Raw genomic sequence first — 24,358 nt, 5'->3', positions numbered from 1 at the left:
AATGGTTAGAGGTTGATAGTACCTATATGTGTACTTGTGTACATGTCATATAGGACAATTTTATCCACTGTTTGCTCTGTGAAATTTGGACTAACATGTAAATATTGAAACATTTTTACAGGCACCAAGCTTGCAATGACATTGACAACAGACATTGAGGCAATTGCCTCTGTTTAAGTGTCGGGCCTGGAATGTTTGATAGTTTTAATTAACTACAAAACACTGTAAGTGTACACGTGCTCAAAGGCTACAATTATTTATAAAACTTAAAATTATTAAATTTTCTTACCCAACAATTTTATGTGAGTTACGCACTGCATGTTGTTACAACACTTACATTTTACATTGTGATACAGGGCACGTACAAAATGTTCAATCACTTAGAAATACTTTTTGCAGCAGGTAGTGTTACAACATGCCAGTGAACGTGAATATAGGAAACGCAAACAAAACACATTGTACAACGGGTTTTAAATTACCGCACTTTCTGAGGTGGTTGAACAACAAAGAACTTTGTTGTCATGGAGCAGGAATTTTACATTGTTAATTTTCACCCCTATTCACAGGTTCTCTGGCTACAGCCTCAAAATTAATTTTTGTTTCCTCCGACTTTTCAATTTAGAAATTTGAATCGAAAGTGGATAACAGAACAGGTGGCCAGGATAATACATGTAGTTACCGCGCAGATCAGATTAAATGGAGGGTACATGTATTTGTTTGGTAATCCCTCTTAAAATTCAATTTTGGCAATTAAAGGAACGTAACAGAATTGGTAAGAAAAAAAATTGTGAAGATCACCGATTTACATAAAACTTGCACGGTCTAATGATGATGATAGTTGAAAACATCCCTTAAAATATTTTTAACTGAAATTTCATATTTGATGAGAAAAAAATAATCTAATTTCGCGTTTTGAGTTTATCGCTCAGTGAGCGTTTTATTCAGTTTTGTTTTGGCATCGATGCAATGCAAAATTTGTAATCGTTTTTCCACTACTCTCTCGTGACCCAGACGGCCGATCGATCTAGAACTTCTACAGGTTTGTCAGTTCATGTAGATGGTGGATTACATAGCAAAGATTAATTTTTTTGCTAGCAAAACCTATTCTGTAAGGTTCCTTAAACAATTTTGTTAGAGGCCTACAGCAGCTCTGGCAAAAAAAATAATATTAGTACATTCTCACAGAAAATAGGCAAAAGGAGATCATTCCTCAACATGTTTTTCTCTCTAAACGACTTTATTGTCAACTCGGAAATTTTGTTTATACTCTCACTCAACAAAACACGCCCTTCACTTTGAACAAGCAAGGCCTGCCCTTGTTATTTTTTCCCAGTTAACTCACAAAAACATTAGTGCAGCTTCGCTGTCGTTCTGTTTTTCCCCTGTCAGTTCAAACCCCTTGAGTAGTTGCAGTGCTCAGTCATCTGAAATAACCCCATGAAAGAAATCCAGAATATATCCACTTGTAGTGTGGCTCCGAAGCCATAATGCTGCCGACCTGCTGAAAAGAACTGTATTGTAAACTGTTTTCTGTTTCACAGAGTAGCACCTGCATGCAAAGGTGTAGTCTCTTTTAGCTGGCAGCTGAAAGAGTTTAAAGGCACTGGACACTGTTGGTAATTACTCAAAATAATTGTCAGTATAAAAATGTTCTTGTACCAGCAATGAAGAAGTGTTGATTGTAAAAACATTCTGAGAAAAGGTTCCCTTTAAAGTGACAGAATTTTTTGAAACAGAGGTAAATTCTCACTAAAATAATTTGAATCTGAGAAAGACGTGTCAGGCATCTGGAAGCACACAGATTTTCGCTAAAAGGATGTTTTTTCTTTCATTCTTTACTTAGATGCCCAATTGAGCCCAAATTTTAACAGGTTTGTTGATTTATGCAGGTTGGGATACACCAAGTGAGAATACTTAGGTCTTTGACAACTTTGGTTGTCAACATTGCGAGAGAATAATGCTGGAAAAACAACCCTTGTTGCACAAATTGTGTGCTTTCAGATGCTTGATTTTGAGACCTCAAAATCTAATTCTGAGGTCTCAAGATCAAATTCAATCAAAACTACTTCTTTCTAAAAAACAACATTACTTCAGAGGGAGCCGTTTCTCACAATGTTTTATAATATCAACAGCTCTCTATTGCTTGTTTAATGCTAACAATTATTTTGAGTAATTACCAATAGTGTCCTGGGGTGGATTTCACAAAGAGTTAAGACTAGTCTTATCTCGAGTAAGGACGAGTTACTCGTCCTAACTTAGGACGATAGGTTTTGATATCTACTAGTCCTAACCTAACTCTTTGTGAAATCGACCCCAGTTCCTTTAAGCCTACAAAAACACTCTTACAAAGAGCATGGTTTGTATGTACAATGCTCATGTTGGAACAGAACCTGGCAGGTTGCAGGTACCTGGGGCAACCCTTTGCAGGGTTGGCAAGGGAGGAGTGAGGCCTCAGGTCTTTGGTAAAAAAAGAAATACGTTTGGTAATCACTCTTAAAATTACAATGAAAATGCAGTAAAAACTTGGTTAGAAGAACACCAGCTTTTGATAGTATAATGCATTTTGAGAATCATTCCATTTTGGAGTAATGTGGTTATGAAATAGAATATCAATTTTTTTATTCCCCAAAATTTGAATCTGAGAAGCATTACTGACAATAACATCTAGATTGTGTATACAATTATTCTAATTATGAATTATTCTTCATGCATGGACATATTCCCCCCTGACTTTCTCGAAAACACGACCAAATTTTCACAGGTTAGTTTGATATTGTTTTATCACGCCTGGTGCATCCCCCGTTAATAACCAAAGGTGTACAAATTGATAGCTTAATTGGCCGCACACTGATGGATATATGTTGATATAATTGTACCTTGTGTGTTAGCCACCTGCAATAACCTTTCCAAGTCCCATCCCTAGTGTAGCCTCAGTGGGTTTAAATGAAGAAAGGAAGATTTGAACCCATGGGATGTTATTTGACGACCGAAAATCTGTTGTCTTGATGGGAAAGCTTATGCTGGAGGGACTGAACTGGGGAAGTTTTCTGTTCGTGGGTTGGAAGTGTAGCAGGAATGAAACAGCTTGATTGAATTTGAGAGCCGAGTACATTATCACATCAATTTGTCGACTCTGCCGTGAGACACTGCACTTTAAGAGAATGGTTTTGCAGGTCTGGATTTCATCTTTGAGGGGGCAAGGTTATGTACAGTTTGTAAAGGGCACTTCCATTGGAAAATCTGGACATTTATGGGAAATGCTTTGAAGGGTCACCCAGGCAAAGACCAAGGCATTGGAGGCCTTGGCCTCTGTCTAATTCCGGGCCTTGTTCTCTGCAGTGTATGGTTCAGTTTGATTCAACATTCCTTGTACATTCTGAGACTCTGTGTTTGCTTAGGTTCAGTTCAATAAGTTTTCGATGTCAAATTTGTGATTTGTAAATTCTTATAATAGGCCTAGGATTTGAGGCATTGCATGGTGAGGTATCAATATATATTTGGTTTGTGGCAACACCATGTGTGTATCTACTTGCCAGTAGATACACACTGGTGTTACTGCAAGCCAAATATATTATGTAAATTCTTGCTTTTTACAGCATTCAAAGAAATAAAACAGTATATGCTAGTTCCCCCCCCCCCTTCGCTTCCCAGTATACTGCTCTTCACAAAGTTACACCACACGGATTTACCCTGAGGGAGTAACCTCGTTTTTTGGGGGAGAGTTCCCTACATAGTGTTAGTGTTCTTCCCTTTTGGTAATGACTTCTTCCACTTAGGAAATAAAGTCATGAGTAATTTACTAACCACTAAAAGTTGACCTGGGCAGATGTTCCTGTGCGTTCCTGTGCAACATTAAGCTGCACGTTATGTTCAGTCATGAACCTTGAGCTACGTTTTGAAGTATGATACTTTTTCCCCTTTATAACACACATTCTACACATGGTAAGCAGAGCTATGATATTGGGCCCAGCTGATTTATTTGTTGAAATCTAAAGTGCCATTGAAAAACTGCAGACACTATACAAAGTTTTGTGTGCTTGGCCATTTCCTTGGCCATTTTTTGTTTTGCAAACGGTGTCTAATAAATGCACATTTTTGTTTACTTCCTACACAGATACATTGTGTCCCAGAAGCTCCAAAGTTTAAGCATCATTTCCATAACAAGGTCACCTCCCTTGACCCCCAGCAAGAGAGACTCTCAAGTATTTAGACTCTGATCCTGATTTTGAAGTCGGGTGTTTCGCCCCGTCCTCCATGATCGGAACATTGGAGCCTTCGCCCTGGGAACATTTGCCCAGCCTTGAACCTCACCGTAGGGGAGTTGTGGCTAGACTTTGGCATCTGGTTGCTCTGCCGTTATTGTAGGTTATCAACCCATTGACAATTGTGTATTGTGAGCGTCAGGGGAGTTAGGCACCTGGGAGTGTAGTGCATTGCAACCCTGGAACTGCTTGCTTGTGTAGTGCTACTGCTAGTCATCACGTGAGGTATTATTGTACAGTGTACCAAAGGCTTCTCCCGTGTTAGTAATACAGCGGTCTGTCAGTGTTGGATCGTTAATGTGTGCGTAGTACAGTGTTTAGGCTGAAGTCAAAAGTGTGTATTCGTCAAGTGCACTTCATGTGTAGTCGTTATTAGTGAGTTGCTTGTAATGCAAACCCTGTCGTCTGCAATCAGCCTGTTGATGCTCCGGTCCATCAGCTCAACTCTAAATGTTGCCCTGTCTTAAACCACAGATTCATGACCAGTTCCTCACTATACACACACACATGAATCTGGATTCGCACCCATTACACACGCTTTACCCCTTACACTTACACACACATAGCACCATCAAGAACAGCACACATTTCTAGCTAACGCTGGAGTCTAAACTGAACACAAACCCCTGGCAATGTTAATTGTGTTTGGGCCAGCTGTGTAAATGTACACACCTATAGCAGAATGCCTCAAATGGTGTGACTACATTATATTCCCCCCTCGCTTGACGACACCAACTAAAGAGAATAGCCGTCCCCGGGCACGTGCTCTTGCCACGGCTGTGACTACACATAGCTGTTGTGGCCGACCCCTGTGTTGATGTTATAGGATATGGTGAAGGTAGCTAAACAGTGCAAAATGGGAGCAGGTAAGAATCTGTGTGTTTTAGATGTTTATCTCCCCCCACAGTGTCTTGCAGTGTTTTTCCTTGTGTTACTGAAATGTCAAACTTACTACCTATCATAAAAACAGCACATTGTGTAGAATTAGTAAAAATTGTAGAATTAGTAAAAATTCAAGGGTCAAAATGCCTTCAGATTAGGTGTTTTGTGCTATGTTTGTTATGAAATTATCATGTGATTTTTGGGGTTGAACAAAGAGTTGTCTAGAGTGGGATTGGAACCAACGACCTCCGGATTAACGTGCCGGCGCTCTACCAACTTGGAAGTTTGGTTGGAAGTTTGTTTTGAAAGAAGAATATTATAATGATTCAGTTTCATACAAATATTCCTCAGAATGTTATCTTCCAGTACGCGCTAATCCACCAATAAGCTCGAACTACTGGGGGATAAAAACAATATATGCTATGACCTCTGTTGTGTATCCTACTTCCTCTGTCTTTATTACACAGTGGGTATTGTGAAATGTCATTTTGTCACGCTCCATATACGGACAGTGCATAAATTACATTCTAAACTTGGTGCGTGTGAAATAACGCTCTAAATTTTGCGCGTTGCAAATGAGACTGGAAGATAAATTTGTTATCACACGCGCGCTCGTGAAATACGAAAAATTAAGCGCGTCTGCGTCCCTTATCCAACTCGGCCTTCGGCCTCGTCAAAAGCACTATATTGTTTTCGCATTCCACTCGCGCTTGTGCGATAACTTATAATGTGATCTTCCAGTTACTTTCTAAACTGACACAATCCGCCATTTTGTGGCGTCAAAAAGTGGTTCTTTCCAACCATAATTGTTTCATAACAAATGCTTTCAATAAAAGCATTTCTTATACAGTATAGCCCAAAGCAGCAAATAAGAAAGCAGTGTGTCTCTTTAAGTATGGACCATAACCTTTGGAGTAATGACCAAAATTATACCCTCCCTTTAATTATTACTTCTATGTGTGTACACATTTTACACAAAAGAAAAATAATTGTTTGCTGATTGATTAAATTAAATTATTCAATTGATCTTCTCAAGTAACTCAACATGCAGTCCTTAATTCTCATCACATTGTACTTTTGCACAGTCCTACATTGTACAGTTTGTATGACATCATCACAAACATTCTATTGAACAAAAACTGTGTCAATATATTAGGAGTCGGCAGTTTCGGTGGTTTCGATTTTACTTAGGTTTTTGTTTCTGTGTATTTTAAATAATTTGCTTTTTTAATATATGTACAAGGATCATCTAAATATTGTCAAACAGTTTTTGTTGTTGAAAGTTATCAACATTTATGTAATTTCCTTAATTCTTTGAATTTTTTTTTAAATAAACTTGTTTGTTAAAAACTGAACTCTTTCATCATTCATGCACCATATATGTTGGTGATAAATTGATCATGGACACATTAATTGTTTATTCATTTTCACTTTAAGCCTGACTTGATGTCGAGGCAGTTTATTCCAGTCTAATATGTACACGTATATGATCAGGAATTGATTCAACTTGCCCCAAAGATTCTATCACCTTGAAAGACCAACTTCACAGCCTTTACTGCACCGAGCAAAAACAACAGCATCCTTTCCGTAAATATTTACGGGAGAACAGATATTTAATAAATTATGCCAGGTTCCTGAAAGTCATCCAAATAATGTACATTTGATTGCTCATGCATTGGAGTCGCCCTTTAGGTGCGTGGCCACATTTTACCAGCGCTTGAAGTACATGGAAATGTAGCGTACAGATTGTTATTAGCTTTGACATGTTTTCTCGGAGAGCAAATTTGGCGTAATCTGGTTGGGGGAGATTTCTAAGTAACCCTGCATGCCCTGAGGGCAGTGCTAGGGAGATAATGTATGGAGGGAGTTAAGACTCATGCTGGCTTTAATGTCTGTGTTGACTTTTTAACTTTGTACATACACAGGCCGCAAAATAACATACAGCAGGCATCCACAGCAATTGCCTTGGTGCCCTGTGCTTTTGCTTTGGTCCCCTTTGCAACAAGTTTAAATTGCCCTCAAAGAAGTGCCCCTTACCAGAGGAAAATTGCTATGCCCCTTCAAGATTTTTTTTTAAAAGTCTACATACACGTGTACATGTTTTCCAGTCTTGAAATAACTCACAGCACCCACAGCAATTGTCTTGGAGCCCTGTGCTTATAATGCTTTGGTGCCCTCTGCAATGTTCCACCACAAGTTAAAATTTCCCTCATAGAAGTGACCCTTACCAGAGGAAAATTGCTGAGCCCCTTCAAGAACCAAATTGAATGCCTACTGTACATATGTTTTCTGGGCTTGAAATAACCCATAGCAACCAAAGCAATCGCCTTGGTGCCCTGTGCTTATGCTGTTGTGCCCTCTGTTAAGTTCCACCACAAGTTAAAATTTTCCTCATACATGTAGAAGTGACCCTTTCCAGAGGAAATTCAAGGTCGCACACTTGCATATTTTTTTGTATCCACATCTCCATACCAACTTATATTTAGAAATAAACCACAAGGAAAACTGGGTAAAATTTTCAAAATAATTTTGGGTTAAACACAGACAAAATGGGACTTTGACTTTCATCCTTTATGACTTGGAACATGCGACCTTCAGATTAACATATCAGCACTCTACCAACTGAGCTATCATTGCCAGTCTCCTTATGTTGTCCATATCTTTGTTCAACAACTACATGTACAAAAGATTACAAACCAAGACAACATTAATTTACACTGACAATGACAATATTCTTATCTTTTTTGATAAAAAAACTGTTGGCCTTTGGAACACAAAATATGTCAACAACAACTTGAGCATGTGCTTATAATGCTTTGGTGCCCTCTGCAATGTTCCACCACAAGTTAAAATTTCCCTCATAGAAGTGATAAAAAACTGTTGGCCTTTGGAACACAAAATATGTCAACAACAACTTGAGCATGTGCACACTTGTCAGACAAGACAAACAGTGTAGTTAAATCAGAAAGTAAAAAATATACAAACTTGTAGAATGTAATTTTATACTAGCTTTAGAAAATGTACATGTACGTACAACTAGAGTCTTACAATGTATTAGTCTACATTTGTGAGTGACTCTTGTTCCAGCAAAATTTGGTCAAATGTTGCGGCCATTTGCGGCTGCTCTGGCATTTTTGTTTTAGTTTAAGACAGATTTAAAAAAAAGTTAGACCTTAGCTAAGCTATTTTCACCATTAAAAAGAAACCTAAGTCAGTCTCTAACGAACTAATTTATTTGTTTACAGGTAACAGCACGATTTGTGATAAGTTTCGTAATACTAAGGCTGGCACAGAAGGCCAGGACCATGCAGGCCAAAATAATCAACATCCAAGGTGACTATAGAAATTATTCGAAATTATTGTCCTTACATTTTAATTGTCATTGTCTCTTCTTAAAGGCAGTGGACACTATTAGTAATTACTCAAAATAATTATCATCATAAAACCTTACTTGATTATGAGTAATGGGGAGAGGTTGATAGTGTAAAACATTGTGAGAAACAGCTCCCTCTGAAGTGACGTAGTTTTCGAGAAAGAAGTAATTTTCCACGAATTCGATTTCGAGACCTCAAGTTTAGAACTTTGAGGTCTCGAAATCAAGCATCAGAAAGCACACAACTTCGTGACACAATGGTTTTTTCTTCTTTCATTGTTATCTCGCAAATTTGACGACCGATTGAGCTCAAATTTTCACAGGTTTGTTATTTTATGCATATGTTGAGATACACCAACTGTGAAGACTAGTCTTTGACAATTACCAATAGTGTCCACTGTCTTTAATATTGAACAAAGAACACTTGACTTGAGTGGAATTTGAACCAATGACCCATGGACTAACAATCTACATTGCCAACTGAGCTGTCTAGCCCTACGTACAATGTATGTTAGCGGTCTCCCTATTTTGTCAATATGTTTGTTCGTGGGTCCCTAGTATACAAACAAACAATGAACATAATATGACAAATAATAGAATGACAATTTTTAACATGTGATTTTTTCCCCATTGCCATAGAATGGAAAGTCCGGATATTTCACAAGGAGAAATAAGCATCGGCCTTCCCCATCAACAAACCTCCAGTATTGCCAAGTTTGAATCCAAGAATGGCGGGGCTCCGTCCGTGGTCATGGAGGAAAATGAATCCGAACCATTCACCTTTCCAATGGACATGTCATTCGATAAGGAGACACTGGGTCTGGTTCCTGACGGAACAGTAGACTCCGGGCGGGGCTCGACAATAATGGACTCAATGGGGCCTATTGTAAACTCCCGGATTGTGATTGTCGCGGGGAGTGGCGATGACGTCGAGGAGGAAGAGATAGTGACATTACCAACCGAGCCCATCGCCCACCCGCACCTTTTACTCGTTGATCAATACGGGCGTCGAAGATCACACTCATTCAACGAGAACATGTTAAGTAGAGAAAGGACTCCAGTGACTATAAACGGAGTCCTTAGTGCCTTGGAGGATGATCTCCCTCCTATTGAGATTTCTGCCTCGCCCCGTAGTGGGGGGCGACTAGGCGGCGATGGGTACCGCCCGGTGTCGCAGAGTATGGGTGAGAGGAGGGACGTACCTAAACCCCGCCCGGTCTCCGCCCGCCTGGATGTGCCGTTGCAAAGACGCATCTTTCCGTCGTTGTCCTGTTCCCCCTATGCATCACCGATTGGATCACCTATTGGGTCACCTAGGTTACGGAGACCCCCCACGAAGGAGTCGTCCAGTATATCAATATCGGCCGAACAGGTTGGTACAAAAGTAGAAGGCCACATTCCATGTTCCTTTTTTATTTCTAGAAAATGATTCGGCAGGTCTGATACTTTGTTCGAGCTAGGGCAAGGCAGTTTTTACTTTGCATGGTAAACTAAAATAAACCTCGAGTCCCTGGCCGGGTCCTGCCCGATGTTCCTCAGACCTCACCTTATTGCAACCTAAAAAGTGGTCTCATAACTTCTTATGAACATTGCAAGGTTAAAGCAGTCCCTATTAACTATCACAACAATCCATTTCTCATGGAGATTTGCAGTCAATTCTCCTGTACATACACACTTTATGTATTACTTAGTGAATAAAACAACAGTGCATAAAAACATTAAAATTCCATGCTTACGACAAGCGTATTTCAGGGGTTAACATAGTTGCGATAACGTAACCCTCCTCCCAACGGCGGGAGGAGGGTTACGTTATGGGGGAGGAGGGTTAAGCTATCGCAACTAGGGATAACAGGGAATTTTTGCTTGTATGCGTGCAGACTCTGCATTACTAGGCATTCTTTGCCGACACAGCTACCTTTGAAATTCGGAGGTTGCAGTAAGCGGAAAATGATGAACGTATTCTACAGGAAGCAGAGCAATGAAATAGAAAAGTTGTCCAATTGTGGCTTGTATACTGTTTTAATGTTATAATGACCTGAACAAAGTTGTCCAATTGTGGCTTGTATACTGTTTGAATGTTATAATGACCTGAACAAAGTTGTCCAATTGTGGCTTGTATACTGTTTTAATGTTATAATGACCTGAACAAAGTTGTCCAATTGTGGCTTGTATACTGTTTTAATGTTATAATGACCTGAACAAAGTTGTCCAATTGTGGCTTGTATACTGTTTTAATGTTATAATGACCTGAATGATTGAATGCTTCAATCATATCACAGTCATGGTGTCTGAAATCGCTGTCCAAACAGTAAGAAGTGTCAAACTAGACTCACTTCACTCATCAGTTATGAAGCTGGATCTCGCATGGACATGTAGGTGCCAATATATGTGAATAGTTTGCCTCGTCTTTGGGCATTGGCTGTGTGGGACCATGGTGGGACCACTTTTACCCTTATATGTATTCTCATGAATACGTATTTTAGCTGCGCCAGAGGTGTTAGAATTCATGGGTGTGATGTTTTCGAAGGCAGTGTACAACATACGAAGTCGACTTCAAAATTTGCTAAATACGTACACGAACAGCATTGTGTACACACAGTCTGTACGTACGTACTGTGATCACATCCATACTTATGTACATTGTACATGATGTGCTTCTACATTATTTTATGTAACATGTTGACACTCTATATTCTGTTCTGAGGTGCTGGAATTAATACTATAATAATAGATGGGCGAGATGTTTTCATAGGCAGTCTACAAAATCAACTACATGTAGTTACATGTATTATAAATTCAAAATTTAAATTGTTGGCAAATTTATTACGGTACATGTATATTGCATACATTATGTACTGTATGTGTGTGTACATGTTGGACACATTCACATCACACTACTGCATTATTTGTGCTTGACATGTCGGCGCTTGTTATATTTAAAACCCACAAAGTCCATTCGTTTTTGTATTATAATCATCACAAGACATCTCAAATCGTGTTGATTTTTTGCCGCTTTCATTAAAAAAATCTGGGAAACTTCAGAAACAGATATTATTTTGGTTTATAAATGTACAGTCTATGGTATTAAGGGCAGTGGACACTATTGGTAATTGTCAAAGACTAGCCTTCACAGTTGGTGTATCCCAACATATGAATAAAATAACAAACCTGTGAAAATTTGAGCTCAATCGGTCATCAAAGTTGCAAGATAATAATGAAAGAAAAAACACCCTTGTTCCACGAAGCTGTGTGCATTTAGATGGTTGATTTCAAGACGTCAAGTTCTAAATCTGAGGTCTCGAAATCAAATTTGTGGAAAATTACTTCTTTCTCGAAAACTATGGCACTTCAGAGGGAGCCGTTTCTCACAATGTTTTATACCACCAACCTCTCCCCATTACTCGTCACCAAGAAAGGTTTTATGCCAATAATTATTTTGAGCAAATTACCAATAGTGTCCACTGCCTTTAAATATGGATAATATTGAAAAATGTTAATACAATAGGATTCCTTACAGTATATGTTCATGTACTAAATACCCTCTGGTTTGAGCAAAAGTAGGTCAAATCTTGCGGCCGTTACAGACACTTTGGCACAGGCAGCTTGCTATCGATATGTACGTTTATAAAGGATTTTAAAATCGAGATACCTGAGACTTTTTTCCATAGTGCAAACAATGCAAACAAAAAGCACACATACACTTGCATGTGTTCTGTAACTATGCAATGAACGTCCTCATTCGTCAAGTTCAGTTTACTTGTACTTTTAAGTGATAGTAGAATACCGACCATTGAAAACAATGTCTGGGGTGAAATAGCAAGTGTGCATCTCAAATGCTTCATTTCAAAGTCAAATTTTATTTTACCCTGCGCTAAAAAAACATCATAGGACTCAGCAAACTGTACAAACATTGAACACAGGTTGAATTTGTCCACATGTTGTGTGTCTGGACAAGCAGGGTACAATAACAAAACAAAACAAATGAGCCGACGTTATGATCAATATTCAAACACTGTGAATCCAATATCTCAATAATTTTAGTCTGCCTGCTGGATATGATACATGTACAACGTATTTGAGTTCTTTTTCAAATTAAACATACGTGTAGAAACATCAGGACCCAATTTCGTCTCCTGCTTTTCGCAGTATTCTGCGCATTGTGATCACCATCCATCTCTGCTTACTGTGCAAGTGTCAAATTTCTGGGTGAAGCTGTTTTAATAAAAAAAATGCCTGAGGAACTTGGAAAACACAACATCACAAATACATGTAATTGAAACTGAGAAACATTTTTCCATGAAACGTTTCTCAGATTGTGTATTTTTATTACGAATTATTCTTCCTAGATGGACAACCACTCTGGATTTTTACCCAACCAACGCCCCCTGGTAATTGCCTTCGTGCCCTTGAAATGCTCCAGTAAAAACTTAACAATTTCTTCATAGTTTTACCACATGTACCAAGGAGAAAATGCATTGGTGCCCTTGCCCTTTCCAAAAAGAAGCATACAGGCCTGAAATGTATTTCTAGCAGCCTGTATGAAATTGGGCCTATGTGGTTAAAGACACTGGACACTTTTGGTAATTGTCAAAGACCAGTCTTCTCTCTTTGTGTATCGCAACATTTGCATAAAATAACAAACCTGTGAAAACTTGAGCTCAATTGGTCGTCAAAGTTAATAATGAAGAGAAAAAAACCACCCTTGTCACACAAAGTTGGTTGTGCGCTTTCAGATGCTTGATTTCGAGACCTCAACATTTAATTCTGAGGTCTCAAAATTAAATTCGTGGAAAATTACTTTTTCTTGAAATCTACTTTACTTTGGAGGGAGCCGTTTCTCACAATGTTTTATACTATGAACCTCTCCCCATTACTCATTACCAAGTAAGTTTTTATGCTAACAATTATTTTGAGAAACTACCAATAGTGTCCACTGCCTTTAAGATCTTAATTGAGTAGCATTGGCTCTGGGAAGGGCTTTTCATAATACAGTTTACTGGGCATTGCTTCATACATTGTACTGTACATGTTGTATTGCTCCGGTCAGTCACGGGGAATTCATACACAGTACATTGAAACTAATTGGCTGTTAAACTACCGATGACAGTGTGTTGTATAATACCGCCATTGAAAAACAGAAAAGGCAACTACAGGCCCCTTCTCTTTAAATATCATTGAAAATTCCATGGTGACACAACTGTATATTGAAACTGTCGCTTCATTACATGACTTTGTATACAATCAATCATGGGACTGAGGAAAAAGGGAAATTAGGTCAGATGTATTGTGTCTGGTCTTTTGTTATCAAAAGAAAATGCAGTTGCTCTCTTTTTTCACGGAACGTTGAGCAGGAATTGTATTATTTGTGTCAGTCGGATGTTTGCTAATGTTTTGTTGTGTTGTGAGATGTTTGAGTGAACTGAACTTGGCTGATGAGATGATGATAGAGTATGGCGCTGGAATTGGTTGTGGGTGACTGTGAACACGTGTTCACTTCATGAAAATGTTAATTTCGTGTTGTATTGTATGTGAATTAGCCTAGCCTGCAGTACATTGTAGCCTTCAATTTAAAACTTGATGTACATGTACATGTACAATGTAATTAATAGTCTTGGATGTGTGGTATGATGTATTCAATAATATTTGGGTTGAGGTGTTTAAAAAATGAAATAATAAAGTTTGTTCATTTTAATTTTGAACATGTTGAAAAGGGGATGCAACTTTTCTTTTCAGATGTCAATATAAACCACAAGGGAAACTGACTGGGTAAACTTGGTGAAACAGTTTTTAGTAGCCCTCTAAAACTGGGCAAGTTGAGTGGTGCTTAGTTTAGTAGCCCATAGTTTGTATCATACAATGTTCGCCAGGCTAAGTACGAAGGCCGAGCCTGTGAAAATAAACATAATATTGACACAAACACTTTATTGATCAAAACAAAACCGAAATTAGATCTCAAGAGGTTATTTATCAAGTTTGAAATCTTTCAATTGATAGCAACTTGGCTTTGATGTCGATTCCTTATGTGATTTCTTTCTGTTTCCATGCAGGATTACGTTCATTTAAATCAGTATCATCTATCAGACGAGATCGGAAAAGGCTCCTACGGAGTGGTCAAACTAGCCTACAATGAAGAAGATGACGTTCACTATGTAAGTTACAGACTGGACAACAGGGCAGTCTGGAAACCCATCAAAATGCTATAGCATCTGGCCTCAAAATAACCATGGCACCCACAGCAATTAATAATAATAATGATAATAATAATATCGAAGTCTTATATAGCGCACGTATCTACCAAACAAGGTACTCAAGGCGATGAGTACTATACAAACTTTCAGAAAGATAGGGTATTGCAGTGATGGATTCTGAGACCCAATTATTCAGCACCTTCTAAGGGTTTACAATGTCCTACGGCGCATACAGCAGCCACAGCCAGGAACACCGGGGCGAACCCCTTCTCTTTTCGATAAGTGCACTGGGTTCTTGTACATGCGTTACACATCACATGGGACCAACGGCTTTACGTCCCATCCAAAGGACGAAGCAATGGTTAAGTGTCTTGCTTAAGGACACAAGTGTCACGGCTGGGGATTCAAACCCACACTCTGTTGATCAGAAACACCAGAGTTTGAATACGGTGCTCCTAACCGCTCGGCCACGACACTTCCACAGTGATGCCCTTTGCAAAGTTCCAATGCAAACTTAAATGTTTCCCATAGAAAGTGTCCCTCAGGCCTCAGGCCTTAAATTACATGGAGGCCACGCCCTCTGTTGCCCTGGTCTTGGCCTTGGTGCCCCTTCAAAAGTTTTCATAGACTTTGAGTTTGTCTAATGGAAGTGCCCTTTACAAAATGAAAATCGCCTTGCCCTTTCAAAGATGAAATTCCAGGCTTGCCATTGGGCCCGAATTTAAAGGCAAAACGCACAAGACCACAGGGGAATTGAGCTCCACATTTATACTGGACCCGAGTTATTCTCCAACACCACTTGAGATAAAGAAAAGATTTTTCAAATTTGTAATTTTGGTCAGAAGGTTGTTTCCATAGAAAGCACTTAGCCTACAATGTAAATGTATTGTGTTAATGAACTACATACATGTACACACCCCCATATTGTGTGGTATCGTTACATGAGTCAAATGCAAACTAAATTTAATGGCTGTCCGTCCGTGATTGTTTTTACTGGCATGCAGCCAATCCCAGGCCAAGTCTCACTGTTTGTTTTAACAAGATGTGTACAGATAAACCTTTTACATTTATGTATTATTTTTTATTTTCAGGCAATGAAGATTCTGTCAAAGAAGAAACTTATACGAAGGGGAGGATTTGCAAGTAAGTAACAATTGTATAAATAAACCATTAAGGAGTAGAAGAGGAGTTGATGTTTTTAAAAGTACATGTTTTATAAGTGAGGCTACAATGTATTTTTCTATCCATATTATAATTTCATGGAGTTTCTAAACAAAACAATTTGCTTGCAAGTTTGAAGCAAAAGTAAGCAGGAAACCAGTTGTGTATGGTATAAGGTGATATTGGTATTTTGGCTGGTAACCTGTTTCTGTTAGAGCCATTATACACTTTCGGAACAGAAAAAAGAAAAAAAGGTTCACAGATTTACAAATAACTAACAGGGTTTACAGAAGGTTATAGTGAAAGACTTCTCTTGAAATATTATTCCATGAAATGCTTTCCTTTTTGAGAAAACATTAAAACTATTATCAATTCTGGATAGCGAGAATTAAGGATTTATTTTAAACACATGTCATGACACGGCGAAACGTGCGGAAACAAGGGTGGGTTTTCCCGTTATTTTCTCCCGACTCCGATGACCGATTGAGCCTAAATTTTCACAGGTTTGTTATTTTATATATAAGTTGTGATACACGAAGTGTGGGCCTTTGGACAATACTGTTTACCAATGTGTCAAATGGCTTTAAGGAACATTGATTTGTGCTTTTTGCCAAACAAATACTTTGAACACCACTTACATTTACTAGGAGCTCCAAAATTTGTTAAGCAATTTTATGAAACCCATACCTTTGAACTAATGACCTTGAAGTTCTTACAAGAAACTTGTTCTTGTAAACTTACGCCGTTTCCTCTTCTTACCTAACAGAGAGACCTCCTCCAAGGGGAGGGAAACCAGGGCAGGGCCCCAAGACTCCCCTAGATAGAGTCTACCAAGAGATTGCCATCCTTAAGAAACTGGACCACCCAAACATCGTCAAACTCGTTGAGGTATGTGAGAGTCCAATTTTTTTTTTTTTTTAACTCAGTACTCAATAATACGTTTCGTAGCATTGTTTTGTGCTTAATATTAATGCTTAATATTAATGTACAAATAAAATGTATGTGAGTAAGAATTTTAAGCTTTCCATGTTGTAAGGAGTAAGAATTGAGTAGCTTTACAACTGTGTCAATCTCTTGTTGGTTGGAGATGTGTAACTTTCTCGTCTAAATTTGTCACAGAACTCTGGTAAGTACTAGGAATACAACTCTTCATACACATTGGTGTAAGGGTAAAACGATTATAAATAGCAATATCAAACATATAACATCAGAAAGCATGGAGTACACATGTAAAAGTAAAAGCGTATTGCGAATGAGGGTATGCACCTGAACTGCCAAATTTAATATGTGCGTGTTGTCACAGTCGTTCACATGCTCAATTGCCTTTGGTCATTTTCCAGGGACATGGAAATCATAGCACGATGATTTCACAGTCGGAATGAGAGAGAGTTTACATTCTCTCTCCGAGAAACCCTTGCGTTCGTCCAGGGTTTGTGAAAAAGTTATCAAAACAGATTGATATTAGTCATAACACTGCCATGAAATGATTTGATAAACGTAGAGGACACGATGTTTAGATAAACTTTCAAGTTCAGACTTGGCATTTAAGCTGTCCCTTGAGTTGGAAACACTGGTTTCCTGTCTTTAATTCTTCACTAGAAATACCCTAAAACCCTCGCAGAATAGATGTTTGGGGGTTCGGGAGACTTCTCAGTTCTGAAAAGAACTGTCCTGCTTTGTTAACTAATACTCGGGTGGATGGTATAGAAAATAGGCTGGGACTACTACTTAGTTTAAAATAGGATCATGATTAACTGTTCTAGCACGGAGTCAGTGCTTAAATTGGTCTCGACGTGTGGACTAGCTTGCTCTAGTTATCATCAGGAGACTGTTTTCGAAGATACCAGTTAATATTTGGTGCATGGAAAATGGTCCTAAAGGTATACAGAATACACAGACCCTCTATAGTGCACTCTGTACAATATCCTACATGTGCATTTCCTGGAGAGAAAAAAACCGGCGACAAGACTTTAGTCGCTTTATTTAGCTGCGAAGCAAAAAAAAACTGATATAAATCATACTCTGTCATCCATCAATCATGTCGACCAGGGAGTGATCAATGATTTGAAAACATGAAAACAAAAAGAGACTACGTGGAATTTCATCTATGTCATTTGTCATCAGGCCTCCTCCATCTCCCCGCCCCCCCCCCCTCCCTCTTGTCCTTGTTTGTCTTGGACAGAATGTTTGTCTGTACATCAAAATTAGTGCTTTTCAGTGGGGCATTTTTTTTACTTTACACAACTTTAATCAACAAAGGGAACCTTCAAAGGAACTTTACAGATTTGGTAAGAAAACAATTTTTGAAGGTGACAGATTAACATAAAACTTACCTCGAGACCTCAGATTTAGAATTTGAGGTCTCGAAATCAAGCACCTGAAAGCACACAACTTCGTGTGACAAGGGTGTTTTTTTCTTTCTTTATTATCTCACAACTTCGACGTCCAATTGAGCTCAAATTTCCATAGGTTTGTTATTTTATGCTTATGTTGAAAAAACACCTTGAGATAACTGGTCTTTGACAAAAACCAATTCTGTAATGTTCCTTTAAAAAAAATCAGGAATGTATTTAAGGATGGTAATTCTATACTACAGGGAAAAAAATGGCGTTCCCGGCAAGATGTCCATCTCCCGTGCCGACATTTAATTATCCAACAATAGACTGGAGGACATCCCAGACAGCATTAGACACTGAATGTCATCTAGTAATTAATTTCACTGACACTCTGGCTGCTGTGGTTTCTTCACTGAGGGTTACCAATTTATGTGACAAGCTTTTCCTCGAAGGACAAGTCTTCATGACTAGCCTTTAATTAATTCATCAGGAATTTATTGTGGAGGATTCAATGACTTTTGGAAATTTGTTCTTTAATTTAGAGGTATTTGTAAAATGTATGCATGAGTTATGGTCATAAAAAAGGGTGTCCTTTATCAAGGAAAAACTGCCCCAATGCCCTTGCCTTTTCAAAAACGTAGCATACGTGTAGGTACATGTGTACAGGCCTGAGTTTATGATACAACCTGTGAAGCGGCAGCCAGGGGAAGCAATTTATAAGCAGAATGCCAGTCACATTTGGTGCTTGTGACAGTAACCTTATTGGTTGGTAACCTTATTCTTGTAACCGAGCTGACAACTCTCCCTGATTCTGCAGAAAGTTCCCTGAAAAATAAATTAATCTTTCCATGTTCTGATGAACAAATTTGACAATCTCCTTGATTATGGAAAATTGTTCCCTTATGTTGAATGTAATTCTAAACATCTCCCTGATTTGTGTACGGAATCTCCCTGACTGCAAGATGCAAGTGTTGGCAGCTCTGTTGTAGAGCTCTGTAAAATTGATCTTGATCCAATGTCAATAAAGCATGATGAATCTACATGTACTTGGGCAGTCTGCATTCCCGCAGAATAAAACATGGCGATCATTGTTAGTTTTTAATGTCTCATTACTGCCACATATAGAATATAAATTAAGTAACTTAAGAATGTCAATGCAAATTGTATACTGTATGAACATCTACATTGAATTGTTGACGGGAACATTGTAAAAATAAAAAAAGGGAAGCACACTTCATTGAGGTACATGTAGAAATATGCAGTGTGAAATGTATTCATTGATGAGCCGGAGACATACTTATAGTATATACACTATAGTATAGGTTTTTTGAATCTTTTGATTGTTTTAAACCTATATAAATGTAGATGTACATTGTGTAGGCCCTATAAAACTAATGTGTAAATTTCATTTCAAAAGGTACGATTTTGAGATATCACCGAAAACCCAGAGCGAAGTCTACACGGGAAGAATAATCCCCGATACTGAATACACAATACCGTACTTCTCACATTCAAAGTGGGAGAGATAAAAACTGCTATCTTTTTACATGACCACATTACTGCAAGTGAATGTTTCTCAACAATACTCGCTACCGAAAGCTGCTATAGGCCTCTATACCAAAAGTTGTTATTGCCATTAATTTTAAGGGTGATTACCAATGGGAGACTTTCTGGGACGATAGAGGGCAGCAGACTTACCGGGTAAATCCATTGTTCTCAGAATTATGCGCATGTTCAGAACTACGTAAACAATGGAAATTTACCTGGTATGTCTGCTGCCACCTAGTGTTGGAAAGTCTCCTATTGTATACATTCCCTTAAAAGGCACTGTACACGTTTGGTAATTGTCAAAGACCAGTGTTCTCACTTGGTGTATCCCATCATGAGCATACAACAACAAGCCTGTGAAAATTTGGGCTCAATTGGTCATCAAAGTTGCGTAAAAATGATGAAAGAAAAACACCCTCGTTGGACGAATTTGTGTGCTTTCAGTTAGGAATAAAAGACTTCTAGCATAAATTCAGAGGGAGTCGTTTCCAACAATGTTTTATACTATCAACAGCTCTCCAATGCTCGTTACCAAGTCAGTTTTTAAGTTAATATTTGTTTTGAGTAATTACCAAATGTGTACCTTCCCTTTAAACAGTTTTGCATATTATACATGTGTATTGTCTTCACACGTTTCATGAAGACTCGAGGGTGAAATGCTTTATGTATGAAGTACCTGTTGTCTGGGGATTAGTTGACGGGAATTTTGTTGTCCATCCATTTTTTTCTTCTGGATGATTGTCATAAAATAAAGCACTTTTAATAGTCAAGGATGATCTGGCAACAATAAGGACTCATAAATGCAAAACTGTCTAGTGCCATTTTGTATGTGCGAGAATTTATTTATTTTTTTTTTTTTTAAAGATGTGTGTTTTTTTTCTAATTTAATTTTGTTTTAAAGGATTTTCAGACTTGACTCATTTTACATGAGTTGCTAAGAGCCATTGCCTTTCTCATTATTATTTTACATTTTGCGAGTCTAGAGTGCCTTTAGATCTGGCAACAGTAAGGACTTGAAGGTGAAACTGTCTGGTGCCATTTTGTGTGCGATATCAAGATGATTTTTTTTTTATTTAATTGAAGCCTCTATAGACTTGAAATTTACATGAGCTACTTGTCTCTTTACAAAAATAATATTTTCAGGAAGAGTTCCTTTTGATCTGGCAACATTAAGGACTTAATCTTGGTTCATACTTCCTGCGAATGCGATTTAATAAGAATTTGGACCACACAATTGAGATGTGTTCAACTACTGCGAAACATTCACTGCGAAAATAGCCCTGTGACGTCAAAAAAGTGCAAAACTGTCTAGTGCTGTTTTGTTTGCGCGGTAAAAAAAAAGGATGAAGATGGTTTCCTTTTTTCACATAATATTTTATAATATTATAGCACATAATATTTTGGGATTTTCACCAAAAACTGTAAGGCTCTCGATTTGCATAAGTTGCAAAGACTCAACGCCCTTTTGGTAAAAAATTAATACTTTGCAAAAAGAGTTCCAGAATATAACCACACTGTATGCTCTCGGAGAAATCTGGCTTTTGCATTTCACGCGGCTTCGCCTCGGCGTGAAATGGAATAGTCCAGATTTCACCTCCTGATTATGTTCCGCAATAATGCACTCATAATATCCAATATCTTTTTGTATGTAGTATTTTTGTAATGGCAGGAGTCGCTGACAGTGGCAACCTGTATTAGGCATTTCAGGCATGTGTGCTTCATTTTTAATAGGGCACGGGCACCAAGCTCTTCTCCTTGGTAAAGGGCACCCTAGTAGTATGACGATATTGTAAATTTCTACTGTGCATTTCAAGGGCACTGGGGCAATGACCAGAGGGCATGGGGGCAAACGCCTTCGTTGCCTCTGTGAAGTATCAGGTCTGACCTTAGTATGTTTTACCTTCAAAATTCAAAATAATATAACTAAGGAGGTAGAGAGGACCTAGTTTAAGTCATACATGTACATTGTACTTGTATTCGGCTATTGCTACATACTGTATCACTCGTCTTCAATTGCAGTGCTGTCTAGTGTACAATGATAATAGGAAAGGAGCAATGACTTAGCCAATAGGGCCCAATTTCATAGAGCTGGTAAGCAGACAAATTTGCTTAGCTTGAAATTTCTTCTTTGATAAATACAGGATTACCAACCGAATTTCCATTTGTTGCATACTGCTTGTTACTGGTATTCAGCTGTTGTTTGCTTATCCTGAAAAATCACGTGGAAATTTGGTTGGTAATCCTGTTTTCATCAAGGAAGAAATTTCATGCTAGGCAAATTTTTGTGCTTAGCAGCGCTATGAAATTGGGCCCAGCCCACAGCCAGAAGAATAGCCAGGTTCCTATCCCTTTTTAGGCATCTGAAAGCACACTAATTTGTGCAACAAGGTTTTTTTTTCTTTTATTACTCTCTTGCAACTTCGATGACCAATTGAGTCAAAATGTTCACAGGTTTGTTATTTTATGCATACATTGTATGTTGAGATACACCGAGTGGGGATACTGGTCTTTGACAGTTACCAAATGTGTTCAGTGTCTTTAATGTATTGTATGCAGCACGTATTACAATTACTACCTGAGTGCACTATGGGGGACATCCATTAAATAATTAAGCCACTACTTTACAATCAAGACCTGAAGACAAACATCCGTTGCAAATAGATCCATTGCGGCATAGTGTACCTGATATCTACTATGATAATCACTTGCCTTGGGAGAATGTCTTTTCTTAATGTAGTTTGGACCAGCAATTTAGGTAATGCATTGTTTAGTATAGGCCTACCTGATGAATATTTGAAATCACATCATGCGGATATGTGCACACATAGGTTAAGAACTTTGGTTTTAAGTGGCCAAACACTCCACTAAGCCGGGACACTGTGTGATTTTTGTGCAAAATTTTTCCACATTATGAAAAGAAACCAGTTATTTGACTATGATTATTTTATCTCACATTCTCCTTTATGCGTGGAAATGATTGTTGAAGTATATAAATTGTTTTGTAAAGGTATTTTAATGGATATTATTATGAAAAATGTGTGATTTTTATGTAACATGGACACTGTGTCTGTGTTACATCCAGAACTATATTTTTGAAATTTGTCAACACTCAAAATCGATGTGCAATTTCACTTTGTGCACTTAAAGACAGTGGAAACTATTGGTTAATGTCATAGACCAGTCTGCTCACTTGGTGTATCTCAACATATGCATAAAATAACAAACCTGTGGAAATTTGAGCTCAATTGGTCATCGGAGATATTAATGACAGAAAAAAACACCCTTGTCACATAAAGTTGTGTGCTTTCAGATGCTTGATTTCGAGACCTCAAATTCTGAACTTGAGGTCTCGAAATCAAATTCGTGGAAAATTTCGTCTTTCTCAAAAACTACTCACTTCAGGGGGAGCCGTTTCTCACAATGTTTTATACTATCAACCTATCCCCATTACTCATTACCAAGTGAGGTTTTTTGCTGATGGTTATTTTGAGTAATTACCAATAGTGTGCACTGCCTTTAAATAAAGGTACAACATTGCTTGTACAGTAGTAAAGCAGCCAACTTGAAGTTATTTTGTGTAAGTCCATTGTACTCAGATATTTGTACACCTTGCAGTTTTGTTTCAGTCTTACATTCTAATAGGAAACAGTGGGCCTACACGTAAAAGAGCTTAGCCTGTTAGACTCACGGATGAGTCGGGGCTTATCCTGGTCTTAAACGGTTCACAGAGCCAGTCCTCCATGTATCCAACCTATTAATGTACAATACATTGTACATGTACATGAAGACAGTACATCTATCTACACTGTATTATTTACGTTTGCTCTGTTTGTTACTGTTGGAAGAGATTTCGAGCAGCAAAGGTGTGCATTTCGCTGGATTTTGTTTACAGATTTTATGATTTTCGGTAAACGTTGTGCCTGTAACTATCTGAGAAAGAAGGAATGCAATCACCATTGATAAAATAAAGGGTCCGCTCTTTATAACAGAAACAAAAAACAATGTCAAAAATGAGATTGGGAACTTTAGAAAATATTAAGCAGAACCTCTTCATAACTGCTCTTTATAAATTATATTTTAAATACCGTTTCTGTATATTAATAACTCTGTTTGTTTATCTTGATTAAATCACAGGTTCTGAATGACCCGGCAGAAGATAACCTTTACATGGTGTTTGAACTTGTAGAAAAAGGGTAGGTTATCACCTTTTAGTTGTTACTTGTTGATACATCCAATATGGCGGCCAATGGTCTAGACAGAAATTCATCCATATTGTACACGTTTTACTATGTGTAGTAGTGTGATCATATGCCAACATAGGCAGTACCAGTATATGTAATGACTTTAATAAACATGACCATCATGCTATATTAAACCTAAAATTTAATATCATTTTACATATGTATTTGTTCTTTTATCCTATTTTTGATATGTATTTGAGATATATACATGTACTGACATTTCTGCAGGTATTTAAGAACAAGATCAAACGGACAATTATTGGAAACTTTAAGAACAATGAAAACGAAAGGAAGATTAATGACATCTCAAATTAGAGAAATAAATGTAGGGCAGGTTTGCTGTAAATCCCACCAAAATGCAGCATTC

General features: G+C 38.0%; 1 protein-coding gene across 7 annotated transcripts in view; it reads left to right on the top strand.

Annotated features, from left to right (window-relative positions):
* LOC117290250 (calcium/calmodulin-dependent protein kinase kinase 1-like) overlaps positions 1-24,358 on the top strand; it is a 57,967-nt gene that overhangs the window by 16,289 nt on the left and 17,320 nt on the right. For 6 of the 7 annotated variants that reach the window (XM_033771538.1, XM_033771543.1, XM_033771540.1 and 3 more), the window contains exons 2-8: positions 4,115-5,128; positions 8,390-8,477; positions 9,157-9,889; positions 14,565-14,666; positions 15,797-15,848; positions 16,633-16,754; positions 23,885-23,943. In XM_033771538.1, coding sequence (XP_033627429.1) covers positions 5,092-5,128; positions 8,390-8,477; positions 9,157-9,889; positions 14,565-14,666; positions 15,797-15,848; positions 16,633-16,754; positions 23,885-23,943 — 1,193 coding nt within the window. In that variant the 5' untranslated portion in view covers positions 4,115-5,091. The remainder of the gene's footprint in view (positions 1-4,114; positions 5,129-8,389; positions 8,478-9,156; positions 9,890-14,564; positions 14,667-15,796; positions 15,849-16,632; positions 16,755-23,884; positions 23,944-24,358) is intronic. The other variant, XM_033771545.1, reaches the window with a different exon arrangement.

Source organism: Asterias rubens, chromosome 5 (assembly GCF_902459465.1).
Source record: "Asterias rubens chromosome 5, eAstRub1.3, whole genome shotgun sequence".
Classification (NCBI taxonomy): Eukaryota; Metazoa; Echinodermata; class Asteroidea; order Forcipulatida; family Asteriidae; genus Asterias; species Asterias rubens.
The sequence above is the reverse complement of the archived record's forward strand: the minus strand, read 5'-3'. Positions and strand labels throughout refer to the sequence as shown.